Here is a 14,179-nt window from a genome sequence, read left to right on the forward strand (position 1 = left end):
TAAAGAGAGTAATAGCATCTTGCAGATCTGCAGCCAAGACATATGATGTGAAAACAAATATAGAATTAGAGAATAAGCATTTTAGCTATACATCTGTAGGGTGGTATTTCTTTCTTCTGAAAAAAAAAAAAAAAAAAAACCTAAAGTTTAAGAAATATATAAAGCTTGTCGATCAAGGAAGTGTGCATTAGTAATTAAAGAAATGTATGAAGTGTATTTTTCCATAATCTCACAGCTGCGAATCATTGTGTGTCACTGGGTATCTTTTCCAGAGTGTGAAAACACAGTGTTGGTCAAAGACACCACTGGCTTTGAAGGGAAAATTTCAAGCCCATATTACCCGAGCTACTATCCTCCAAAATGCAAGTGTACCTGGAAATTTCAGGTAGCCTAGTTCTACCAGTGTCTTAGAAAAATATTACTGCTCTATTTTTAATAGTATGAATTTCATTAATTTTTTAATTACAAAAGAATATTGCTTAATTTTATAAAATTTCAGTATTATTGAAATATATTATTTAGAATGCAACACTTTTCTGTAATTTCAACCCTCTGCCCACAAATGAACTACTCTTAGCAGACTGGGGCTTTTTTCTCAAATTTATTTTGTTGGTATTGAAAATGCAAAGGCATTGTTGAAGGTTCAAACAATTATTGTATTATGATAGAGCACATTTATCAATTTTTAATTACTTCATCACCAGCATTGTAATAGGAATAATAATAAAATAATAAATTGGATTAGGCAATACAGTCAGCCCTCTGTATCTGCAGGTTTGACATTCATGGATTAAACCAATCACAGATCAAAAAATTTTACAAACACACACAGTAAAATACAACAATAAACAACAATACAAATGAAAACAATACAATATAACAACTATTTATATAGAATATAATTGTATTAGGTATTATAAGTAATCTAGAGATGATTTAAAGTATAGGAGAGGATGTGTATAGATTACACGCAAATACTACACAATTTTATATAAGATACTTCACTATCTGAGAATTTTGGTATCTGTAGGGCTCCTGGAACCAATCCTCCACAGATACTAAGGGACGACTCTATTATATTTCAGTTGTATAAGCAAACCAGAGTACAAATGTATATGAAATATCTATTTATCTATCTATCTATCTATCTATCTGTCTATCTATCTATCATCTATCTATCTATCTATCATCTATCTATCTATCTATCTATCTATCTATCTATCTATCTATCTCTATTATCTATCTATCTATGTATCTCTCCTTCTGTTGCTAGATAGGGCATTTATGCTTTTTTAAAAAAAACTTAGTAAACTGTTTTTTCTTTCTCCACCTATAATATCACATGGAGACAGGGCAAAGTGTCACCTTTGTTCATTCAGGATATACATCTAGACTCATTATTGTGTGGCGTAGCAATTAGATGAATTAGATGTAAGTGGCAAGCAGTATGTTGTTTGTGTTTATTCAACATATTATTGAATGACTACTATGGGCCAGGCACTCAGGCACGATTCCAGACACTGGGGATCCATGAAATCAGACACACACACAGAGCAGCAGCCCTGCTCTCATGGAGCTTACCTTCCAGTAGGGGAAGGCAAGTAATAAACAAACAAGTTAAATACGCGTAATATGTCTCGTAATGATAAAATGCTATGGAGAAAAATAAAGCAGGGAAGGGGGCTCTATAGCTTGAATTGGGGGTGGGAGGTGTGAAGCATAACAAGTTAGGTGTTTGTTATCTTAAATAGGATGGTCAGGGAAAGTCTTGCTGACAAGGGGACATTTGCAGATAAACCTGAAAGATGACGGAACTAACCTTGTGAATACCAGGATAAGAATGTTGCAGGCAAAGAGAACAGCTGAGCCAGGGACTCTGAGGCAGGAGGGTGCTTGATGCATAGATGTTTTTTTTTTTTAATTTTTATTTTTATTTTTTTTTTTGTTTTTTTTGAGACGGAGTCTCGCTCTGTCGCCCAGGCTGGAGTGCAGTGGCACAATCTCGGCTCACTGCAAGCTTCGCCTCCCGGGTTCACGCCATTCTCCTGCCTCAGCCTCTCCGAGTAGCTGGGACTACAGGCGCCTGCCACCACGCCCGGCTAATTTTTTGTATTTTTTAGTAGAGACGGGGTTTCACCGTGGTCTCGATCTCCTGACCTCGTGATCCGCCCGCCTCGGCCTCCCAAAGTGCTGGGATTACAAGCGTGAGCCACCGCGCCCGGCCGATGCATAGATGTTTTTTTGTGCATAGTCATAATAGTTAAATAGTTAAAATAATTTCATTACTCTACCCAAACCTGTAAGTTGGTGTCAATACCCTGATGGCATGTATCCTTAAATTTTAAAAAAATCATTATTACAATTATTTCCAAAGTAATTAAGAGATAAAGGTGCTGGACCCTTGCTCACTGCCACATTCTCAAGGATTCAGGGCAGCAGAAATGCAGGGCCTCAGATAGGCAGCGAGTCTGAGGAGGAGAGGAAAAGAGGAGATGAAGGAAAGGGTTAGGGAAGGAAGAGGGAAAGGAAACAAATCTCCATTTCTTCAGTCTCTCCACAAAGCAGATTTACCTTCTTGAGCTCGTGTGATAGCAGAAAAAGTGCCATTCTTAAAAGCTCTGTCAAATATTTGAAATTCCTTTGAGATAAAATAAAGGTTGACTTCTTAATAATCCACAGCCTTAAAATGAACATTTTAAAACTTTGTTGGGACTTTTAGTCAGGGTGTGAATAAGAATATTGGATCATTTACTGTTTTGCTAGGGGTTGGAGGTGAGAAATGCTGAAGAAAAAGAAAAAAGTCTTTATAAGGAAAAGGGCATCCCAGTGGGCAAGTGAGGAGTGGGAGAAAGGAGGCAGGAAACACCAGGACAAACGTGTCAGCTGTTGTCATCTTTCAGAGAGCAAGTTTGTCCTCCTTAGTGTAGAGGTTAAATAAAGCTGTTCCTTTCCAGAAAGCTTTGAAAACATGAGGGCATGTTACTGTGAATGGAGATCAGTGTAAAATTGACTTTTTTCACCTGTAAAATAGCTTTGAATTTATTTAAAAAATAAGAACTAGATGACTTAAGTAACAAAAATATTGACTCATCATAATAAAAGTCTTTTACACAAAAGTTAGTTTATATTCTCCTCAATCCATCTTAGTGTCTGGTCCCATTTTGAAATTCACTGAAGAGCAATCAACCCCCTTTGCAAACTCACTTTCAGCTGAGCTTTAAGGTCTTATTTATCTGAGAAGGATTAACTTCTGCTACAGCTTAAAGATTCTTCTCTCAAGCTCTCTCGTCTACTCAACAATGCTTATTAAATGTCTGCCATGTGTCAGGCCCTATATGGGGATGCCTAGTAGCAAGATAAAGTCCTTGTTCTCATGGAGCTTACAGACTACAGGGGAAGAAGGAACAAATAAGTACAACCAAAAAAGGGTGTTGAGTTTATATTATGTTGTCTATATTTGTTTAGCACTTCAGTATTTTTGGCAACATATTTTTATTGGCCCTTCAAAACACACCTCTAATATAGAAGACATATTCTTAGCACATTTTACAGGTACGGAAAAAGAGATGGGTTGAATCATTTACTAGGGATCACTCAAACAGAAAGTGACCCAGGTAGGACTAGAAGGAATCATAAATAAATTCAGCCCCTTCTCCTTTTCTGGGTTTCTAAAGATGTTCTGCTTCCCTATGTTTCTTAACAATCACTTAGCTGAACATTTACCTCCTCCCTTCTTTTTTTGTATTCCAATACATTTTGTTATAGAATCTTAGAAAAGGAAAATGGAGCAGTGCTTTGAATTGTTTTATCACAGAAGTCATTCAGCACAGCACCATCCAATTTAGGTCCGCCAGGCATAAGCACGGATTTTTACGGGCCATGTAAGTCACCTCCTTATATCACTTAGGAAATGCACAAGATTCCCCAGAAGGGAGCCCTGTTCCCTGCTTCTGTGAAGGAAATATGCAAGCAGTTTTACCACAGAAACTTTCACTGCTCATCTGAGGTGGGTTCTTGGGTTGTGTACACACGACCACTGGCAAATTAGGGGTGGGCTGAAAGATAAGTCCTCTTGCATCCTATCACCATTACTGACTAGAGATATATTTACATATTACAGGTCCAGATCAGGAAGATTCCTCCCTTTACTTGGTTAAAGTTCCCAACGCGAAGGCAGAGGATAGGGAACAGAAACAGAGAACACAGAGCATATAATAGTGGGCTTATTTTTTTGTTCGTTTGTTGAAATAGCTTGCAATGCACTGTGAAACTAAATGTCATCCCTCTGTTTGTCAAGCAGGTTAATATAAGTAATGCCTCTTGGCCAATCTGTATACAAATGTAGAATTGTGTGCAATTCTGTGTTAGTGGAATCAGTGTGCAAGGGGACTCATTTCTTTTCACTATGGAGGAACCCTGTGGATTGGAAGGTAGTGTTGCATATGAATCCATTTTTATTTTGAAGCTGTGGAATATAGTGAAAATGCCTAACTGAGCTTCTTGTAGAAGATTGCACTGCAAGATGTTCTTACATTATAAGATTTACATTAGTTACTTAATATATTTACTATCTCTCCGTTTGCATTTTTTTTTTTTTTTTTTTTTTTTTTTTTGACACAGTCTCGCTCTGTCGCCCAGGCTGGAGTGCAGTGGCACATCTCGGCTCACTGCAAGCTCCGCCTCCCAGGTTCACGCCATTCTCCTGCCTCAGCCTCCCGAGTAGCTGGGACTACAGGCGCCCGCCACCAAGCCCAGCTAATTTTTTGTATTTTTTAGTAGAGACGGGGTTTCACCGTGTTAGCCAGGATGGTCTGGGTCTCCTGACCTCGTGGTCCACCCGCCTTGGCCTCCCAAAGTGCTGGGATTACAGGCATGAGCCACTGCACCCAGCCAGTTTGCATAGTTTTTATGTGAAGAAATAACCAGATGAGGAGACTTAAAAAAAGCTGATATGTGTTCTCATGAGCCCTGGTTTTCGGTAAACATAAGACAATCCTTTTCCGATTGAGCCCCCCATGTTGGTATCCAAGCAGCGTGATACACCGGGAAAAGGGTGACCTTCAGAGACATGCAGGGCTGCTTCTGAATCTGTAATCTGCATTTTTTAACCTTGGAAAAGTTACTTTTCTTGGTTAGTCTTGGTTTTTACTTCTGTGCAATGGGATTCACACTACCTGCACAACAGGGCTGTTGTGATGTTTAAGTGAGAAACATAAAGTGCCTGATTCATTCTCCCTCAAAGGTAGGTGGTGAGGGGTGGTGGTTTACTCTATTCAAACGCACATTGGAAACAAGCAAACACTTGCGCAGACACACACACACACACACACACACAGCATAACATATAATGCGATGACATAACTAAAACCAAACGTCTTTCAGAGCAATACAAGTAATGGGTAAAATTCATCTAAAGAAAAAGACAATAAAATTGAATTACAAAGTATTACCTAAAACTGAACTTTATGTTATTTTTAAAAGACAAAATGAACTAAAAAGCAACTCAATAAGGCTGAACAAAAAGGATGGACAATGTATCAGGCAAGTATAAACAACAAAAAGCAGAGTCCACAATCTTAGTACCAGGCAACACTGAAATCAGGGCAACGATATCCCTGATTTGCAAGTACGAGACAAAAAGCAATCTATAATGATGAAGACGATGATCCACAAGATCTGATTACGTCAATTGTTTATGCAGCAAACAAAACAGCAGTAATACTCATAAATCAAAAATAAGTGGAAATACAAAGAGAGAAGTGGGCAATGCCAGCTAGGCACAGTGCTCATGCCTATAATCCCAACAGTTTTGGAGGCTGAGGTGGCTGGATCACTTGAGCCCAGGAGTTCAAGACCAGCCTGGGCAATGTGGTGAAACTCTGTCTCTATAAAAATTATTTTATAAAAAAAGTAAAAAAACATAAGCAAAGAAGTGGGCAATGCTTAAATAAGGAATTTTAAGTCTCTTCATTCATGACAGAGATAGTGGAGGACAATAAATAAGGCAAAGCAGGATATTAAATATTGAATATCATACAGATGAGTTTCATATCATATATATGCAGACTACTCCTGTTTTAAAGTGACCAGGAAGCATTCATAAATTTGACCACAAAATTTAAAAAATTTAAGGCACTATAAATGATACTCTTTTTTTTTTTTTTTTTTTTTTGGAGACGGAGTCTCACTCTGTCACCCAGGCTGGAGTGTAGTGGTGTGATCTTGGCTCACTGCAAGCTCTGCCTCCCGGGTTCATGCCATTCTCCTGTCTCAGCCTCCCAAGTAGCTGGGACTATAGGTGCCCGCCACCAAGCCTGGCTAATTTTTTGTATTTTTAGTAGAGACGGAGTTTCACCGTGTTAACCAGGATGGTCTCGATCTCCTGACCTCGTGATCTGCCGGCCTCAGCCTCCCAAAGTGCTGGGATCACAGGCGTGAGCCACCGCGCCCGGTGAAATGATACTCTTATTCCACTAAGAATTAGAAAGCTTAAAAATGGATGAACCCAAATTTGACTCTCTTACATGTAAAAATTCCTTAAATAATTCCTGGGTCAAAGTGAAAATCAAAACGAAAACTTTGTCATATCAGACATAATACAGATGTATACCACAAAATGCAACAAAAAAGTCAGTTGCATAGTGTGTGTGTGTGTGTGTGTGTGTGTGGAGTGGTGTGGTGCATGTACACACACACACACGTGTTTGCTCATACACGTAGGCAGCTTTCTCTTTTGACGTCTTCCGAGAAGATCTAGGGGTGACTCACTAACAGCCTTCGGAAATACTGAATTTAATATGAAGAGGAGGCTGATTCATTTCTCCTTTCTCTAAAGAATCTGAATGATGCTTTAAATCAGCTGTGTCATATGTACATCAAAAGAGGAAGGTGCTTACACTCATTAACAAGTGGGTGTTATTAAAGTTAAGTTCACACTAACAGGGAGAAACTGAAACCCAGAGATGCTGATAAGTCTCAAGTCACCCCGCTCCACTTGGGACCCAGCAGCTGCTCCCTGAATACATGGCTGCCTGCTTCCTTCTTCAGAACGCTCTCCTCCTTATCCCGCTTTGTTCAGGAGAACTGGTTTACCCCACTAAGGGCCACAGGGCACAAGGAGTAGAATGGCCTTAAAACAACAAACCAAGGGAATAAGTAAATATATCCTTTGATTGAAGCATTTTTTTCTGACTTAAGGTTTATTTTCACAGACTTCTCTATCAACTCTTGGCATAGCACTGAAATTCTATAACTATTCAATAACCAAGAAGAGTATGAAAGGCTGTGAGCATGGATGGTGGGAAATTAATGAGCACATGTAAGTGATTTTCATATGTGAGGCATCTGATGAAAAGTTCATAGCTGTGTGTTCCTTGTCCTCAAAGAGTTTGTGCTTTACCATTTACAGTTAGGGAAACTGAGGGATATAGGAGTTACGTAACTTGCTCAAGGCCATGCAGCTCATGAGTGATGGAGGCAGGATTCAAACCCATGTCTTAGGGCTCCTGCCCCACCACTGCTCCCTGCTGCTGGGCTGTAGAAATGTATACTCCACACTTCACAAGAGTATTTGGCAGATGAGTTTTTCAAATCCTGGATCCATGGGGGAAAATAATAAATTGGGATTCTGCTGGAAAAAAATGTTAGAGACCATTGACCAATTCTGTGTGGTTGGAAAGTCCCAGTTGGCATGGCTGGATCCTGAGACTGGGAAATGGGTTGAAGCTAATCAGAAATCTAGGGGCTTAGGGGTAGAACCAATCTACTTGGCTCTAGAACCAATGTACTAGGTGCTCACTCTCACTCTTAATTTGTCCCTTAATTGTTGTTGTTGATTTACTTCTAAATCTGTAACAGATTAAATAGGCACTGAATTAAATACTTTAAAAAAAATTTTTTTTTATCTTTATTTTTTTGAGACAGAGTTTTGCTCTGTCACCCAGGCTGGAGTGCTGTTGTGCGATCTTGGCTCACTGCAACCTCTGCCTCCTGGGTTCAAGCGATTCTCCTGCCTCAGCCTCCCAAGTAGCTGGGACTACAGGCACACACCACCATACCTGGCTAATTTTTGTCATTTTAGTAGAGACGGGGTTTTGCCATGTTGGCCAGGCTGGTGTCAAACTCCTGACCTCAAGTGATCCACCTTCTTCAGCCTCCCAAAGTTCCAGGGTTACAGGCATGAGCCACCACACCCAGCCCCTCAATAGGTTTTCAAAAATACAGGATGCCCTGTCTTGACCACAGAATAGCTTCTTAGTTCACTTTCAGAGAATTCTGTTAAGTTAAAGGATTTGCCTGCTACTTCTTTGCTCATTGTTATTCTATGAGTGAAACCTTTCCTTTCTAAGTGCTTTTTCAGAACAAACTTCTTTCAATTCCTTTAGACAGACTACTTGCAAAATAACTGGTCCTGTCTTCATTGGAATAGGCTTTATCAAATTTAAGGACATTCTTGGATTCATTATTAAAATGCAGACTGTATTGTTTTGGGGAGTGTAATTGAATCGAGGCTCTATTTTGTGGGAGTCAGAAGACGTGGGTTCAAGTTCCAGCTCTATCATTTAGGAGCTACATTAACTAGGGCAAATTATTTAACTTCTTTGAGTTTTGGTTGGTGAAATGAGGTAATGATTCTTAATAAGTTTTTCTTGTTTGTTTTTTGGTTTGCATTTATGAAATCATGTATACCACAAAGCAAAAAATACTAGCTATTATTAATATGAATAATAAGATTGTTTTTGAAATGACACTTGTTGGATAAATACTATAGAACGTGCCCCCAAGGCTTTAAAGATACTGCATTTTGGTATTTAATTAAAATAGAGATCCAGAAAACAAATCTTTACAAATCTTTTGTGAAGGTGTAAGCCTATGACAGAGCTGCACTTTGAAAATGAGGGGCTATTTTATCCCTAAATCACAACAATGACCGGGGATGTGTTTACTGCTGCCTAAGTAGGAGCAGGATCTGCTCCCAAGCAATACCAGGAAAGCTCTCTCAGCCCCATCCTTTCCTAAAGGGCTAGTTCTTCACTAGGCTTGTGGGCTGGCTGAAATCCTATCAGATTCATTTGATGCTTCCTTACCTTCAGGATTTAAAATGCCAGCCCTTCACATTATCAAGTACTTTTCCTCTAAAAAGGAAAAGCTCTAATTGTGCTAACTAGATACCTTGCTGAGCAGTTAGCCTAAGGAAATTGAGGCTATAATGGGGAAGGAGGAAAAAGTAATCCTGACTGGAAGAAGCCTAATGATCTCCTCTAGACAGCCTGGGGGTGAGGTGTGAATGCTCAGGGCAGCTGGACTGCGGTATATGAACCCCTAAGAAATGGATAGCCTTTTTACAAAGATTTAGCAGGACAGAACTGCTTTGGTGTGCTAGAGTTTAGCATCAGGCCAATTGGCATCCAAATCTTGGTTTTACTTACTTGCTATTTGAACTTTAGCAAGTTATTTCACGTCTTTATGTCTTAGTTTCCTCACTTGTCATGTGTCTGTCTATATGAACTGACTCTTGCTGGCTTTCTCCTGTTTCTCAGTTTTAAAACTTTCATTTCATAAGCCACCATTATTCCCCATTGCATACTCTCCGCCTTTAAACTCCAGCCCAAGCGTATGATCTCTTTCCTCTTGATTCCCCTTAACATGCCTAGCAAGGCTCATCTTTGCAAGGAAACTCTACTAAATGTTAATGGTGAGCACAAAGAAAATCACTATGAGATTCAGATAACATAATCAGCATGTTTTTAAGAGCACAGGATTCTGATCTCAAGATGGCCAACTCTGACTCCAAAAGTTTGGCATGGCTTGGCTTTCAGGTGCCTCTCAGACCCTGGCTCCCAGTTAGCCAGAAGGACATCTGCACTTGCCATCTCTTCCTCATACCTCAGGAGTTGGTCTAACAGGTTATCAGTTCCTGTACTTCAGCCAACTGCGAAAGACTCTTCCTGAAAAACACGTGAATGCTCTCCTCCTTTAATCCTTAAAATCATAGGTTATCTGTGCTCCTGAATGCCAGTGTCTGATCCATGGAAGATGCCTGTTTCCCAAGTGCTTTAGGGGCCTAGAGTAATTGGCATCACAGGATCCAGTGGAGGTCATTACCTATCGGGGAACCTGCCCCCCATAGTCACGTCTGTTCTTTTTTATTTTCCCTAAGCGTTGGCTGGGTTGAGAAATAAAGGGACAGAGTACAAAAGAGAGAAATTTTAAAGCTGGGCGTCTGGGGGAGACATCATGTGTCGGTAGATTCTGTGATGCCCCACAAGCCGCAAAACCAGCAAGTTTTTATTAGTGATTTTCAAAAGGGGAGGGAGTGTACGGATAGGGTGTGGGTCACAGAGATCACGTGCTTCACAAGGTAATAGAATATCACAAGGCAAATGGAGACAGGGCGAGATCACAGGACCACAGGACAAGGGCAAAATTAAAATTGCTAATAAAGTTAGCACGCATTGTCATTGATAACATCTTATCAGGAGACAGGATTTGAGAGCAGACAACCGGTCTGACCAAAAATTTATTAGGCGGGAATTTCCTCATCCTAATAAGCCTGGGAGCGCTATGGGAGACTGGGGCTTATTTCATCCCTACAGTCTCAACCATAGAAGATGGCCACACCCAAGGGGGCCATTTTAGAGGCCCACCCTTAGGGGCGCATTCTCTTTCTCAGGGATGTTCCTTGCTGAGAAAAAGAATTCAGCGATATTTCTCCCATTTGCTTTTGAAAGAAGAGAAATATGGCTCTGTTCCACCCGGCTCACCAGCGGTCAGAGTTTAAGGTTATCTCTCTTGTTCCCTGAACATTGCTGTTATCCTGTTCTTTTTCCAAGGTGCCCAGATTTCATATTGTTCAAACATACGTGCTCTACAAACAATTTGTGCAGTTAACGCAATCATCACAGGGTCCTGGGGTGACACACATCCTCCTCAGCTTACGAAAATGATGGGATTAAGAGATTAAAGTAAAGACAGGCATAGGAAATCACAAGGGTATTGATTGGGGAAGTGATAAGTGTCCATGAAATCTTCACAATTTATGTTTAGAGACTGCAGTAAAGACAGGTATAAGAAATTATAAAAGTATTAATCTGGGGAACTAATAAATGTCCATGAAATCTTCACAATCCACATTCTTCTGCCATGGCTTCAGCCGGTCCCTCCGTTTGGGGTCCCTGACTTCCCACAACAATTACCCCCAAGCCTTATGTCTGCTGTCTCCCATCAAGATCTTGCGGGTTTCTCTGTGGGAAGAGCCTCATCTACGCAGGGTGGTGGACTAACTTATGGGCCTGCAATATAATAATACTGTATGCTCCACTAACCACAGTGCTAATGTAGTGAGAATTATTAACAGGAGGGATATTTTCTCAAAAGGATACTGGGGGGCATTAGGTGATGAGAGGTAAAAAAAAAAAAATCTAGGTAGGGAAATATTGGAGACAGACATTAATTCTTTGAAATTTTGCCAAGGACAAGCCCTTATGTGCATGTCAGATTTCAATTTAGATTGAAATAATGTTGTCTTTTGCTTTTAGTCTTGCTGGAATTCTTTGCATATTTTCAACCTGAATGAATGAACTCCACTTTGCTTGGCAGAGAGGCTTGTTGACAAAAGCAGGCAATTCTTATGTTACACAGGTTTTCACATTGTAAAAGGAGAGAAAACTGGGATAATTAAATCCATATTTCTTTGGATCATAAGTGATGGTGAGGAAAGCAACAGGTCAATGGTACTATTATTGTTCCATTAAGCAGAGGAGAAAATAAAGAGGGCAGAAGTTACTTGATCACAGTCACATGGCCTAGAATGAATAACTACCACTGGCTCTGCCATACCCATCTCTGTTTGTGAAAACCAAATGACCAAAGTATTAGAGAATTCACCATGAACAGGAATTCAGTCGACAGAACCTCAAACTGTGTGTTCTCCCCGACTCTTATCTCCTCAGGTACTGTGGCTCCTACATGGATCATCAGACAATTTTTCGAGTGCCCAGCCCTCTGGTTCACATTCAGCTCCAGTGCAGTTCAAGTCTTTCAGACAAGCCACTTTTGGTAGAATATGGCAGTTACAACATCAGTCAACGTAAGCCTGAGATCACCTCCTTAGGAAAACTTAATACTTACATAGAAGATAACATTTTATAATTCTAAACCATGAGAATTTAAGAAACGAATACTTCTTTATTTCTGCTATTTCCTTTTACATACTTATTTTTATAATAAATAATAAATATAAAATACAAATAAATATAACAAATATATAAGATTACATATTTATTACTACTATACTTTGAATTATTAAAGAAATAATATAACTTTTTAATATTACTGATTTATAGTTGAAAAATAATTTCTCACATTATTCCTTAAAGACAAGACATGTATTGGTTTGTAGTTCTTGCTAGCCATCATTCTCTGTAAATATGATGTTTACACCAACATGTAGTGGATCCAAAGCCAACACTTGTCACTCACTTTGGCCTGTGTTTGCACAGGAAGAGCTGTTTGGTGGAGGGAGTTCAAATATCAGCCCTCAGAATGTTGAGTTTGAAATTCATACTGAAAACTACTGGAAGAGTGGCCAGGAAGTGCTCATCAGAGAAGGCAATGTGTGAGGGAAGTCATTAGAACTACAGAGAGTGGGTAATGACATGCTCAGGAAATCTTTGACCCATCTTAAGAGGGAAAAAGTAAAGATTGCCCACTGAGGAGTCCACAGGGATATGACTTGAGAGAACATTTCTTTAGACCATGTCCTTCTTTGCCAATCTCTAATAGACCTTCTTCTAGATTCAGAATATTACATCCTGAATATCAGAGTATTACAGTTTCCAGCAGAGTCACAGGTAGATAAAACAAGCTGTCTTATTTTTAATTGTTTCTTCAAACCATAACTATTTTCCAGCATCTCATCCATTCCATCATGTGCCATTGAAATAGTGTTTGACTCGACCATACACTTTCCCCCATTCTTTTGCACAAGGGGAAGAAGGATTCATTATTTCTCTAATGTTTACCTATGAACTCTGGATGAATGATTCAAGATCAGGAATGAATCTTGAATCAGGGAATGGACCATTAATCAGAAGCCTGGTTGAAGAGGAAAGACAAATGGACAGGGAGGTAGGGGGCAGGAGTCTGGATTCGAGGCCAGTAAGTAATCTCTCTAGGTCCAACGTGATAAGAGCAGTGGTTACTAATATGTTTTGGAGCACAGCTCACTTGAAAATGTAATTTAAGACATACAGAATAACTCATCTGATCACAGAAGATTCAGGGACACCAGAAGTCAATTTAAGATTCTCTAGGGCTGTCTAAAGACTCCACATTAGGAATGCTAGGCTCCCTTAGGTATGTTCCAACTGTCACACTCTTCAGGTATATGACAAAGTCATCCAGCTGAGACTAGACTATGGAGATAGTAGAAATTTGCTTGTGCATATGACCTGAATGCAGTACTCACCGAGAGCTCCAAGTGGACACTGCTTTCTTCTTTGCTCTTCTATGTTCTGCTTTTTTGTCTTTCAATGACTGGCAGCCTTCATTTGATGGAGACACTATATAATTATTACTGCTACCCTGCCAACTCCCTAACCACTTCACACTTTAAATTTCTTTGCTAATGTGGTCTAGTGATTTCAGGGATTTATCCAAGATTTTCTATTTTTTGTTGTCCGTAGCCTGCCCTGTTGGATCTTTTAGATGCTCCTCCGGTTTATGTGTCCCTCAGGCCCAGCGTTGTGATGGAGTAAATGACTGCTTTGATGAAAGTGATGAACTGTTTTGCGGTGGGTATTCAAACTTTTTAATATGACTTTCTTATGGAATAAGTAACTTCTCAGGACCATGATTGCTGCTGGTATATATCCTTAGTTTTTGTAGTTATTATCTATTACTGCATAATCAACTACCCCAAAACCCAGTGGCTTAAACAATCATTTATTCTTCATCTGTGGATTTTCTGGGATCTGACTAATATAGGCTGGGCTCATATGGGTGGCTCTGCTTCAAGCATTGGGTCCTCCTGAGCTTGGTTCTTCCAAGGTTGGAATCAGCTCGATTTTTTATGGCTCTTTTCCTTATTGAGCCAGTGGGCTAGTCATGGCAGTGGCAAAAGGAAAAGAGGGGAGAGCAGCAACACAGGTGTGCACCACCATGTCTCACTAATTTTTAA

General features: G+C 39.7%; 1 protein-coding gene across 3 annotated transcripts in view; it reads left to right on the top strand.

Moving 5' to 3' along the window:
* Positions 1–14,179, top strand: part of TMPRSS7 (transmembrane serine protease 7) — a 47,084-nt gene that overhangs the window by 15,581 nt on the left and 17,324 nt on the right. For all 3 annotated transcript variants that reach the window (XM_055259455.2, XM_055259457.2, XM_055259456.2), the window contains 4 exons: positions 273–385; positions 7,212–7,318; positions 11,952–12,088; positions 13,686–13,793. In XM_055259455.2, coding sequence (XP_055115430.2) covers positions 273–385; positions 7,212–7,318; positions 11,952–12,088; positions 13,686–13,793 — 465 coding nt within the window. The remainder of the gene's footprint in view (positions 1–272; positions 386–7,211; positions 7,319–11,951; positions 12,089–13,685; positions 13,794–14,179) is intronic.

Source organism: Symphalangus syndactylus, chromosome 21, assembly GCF_028878055.3.
Source record: "Symphalangus syndactylus isolate Jambi chromosome 21, NHGRI_mSymSyn1-v2.1_pri, whole genome shotgun sequence".
NCBI lineage: Eukaryota > Metazoa > Chordata > Mammalia > Primates > Hylobatidae > Symphalangus > Symphalangus syndactylus.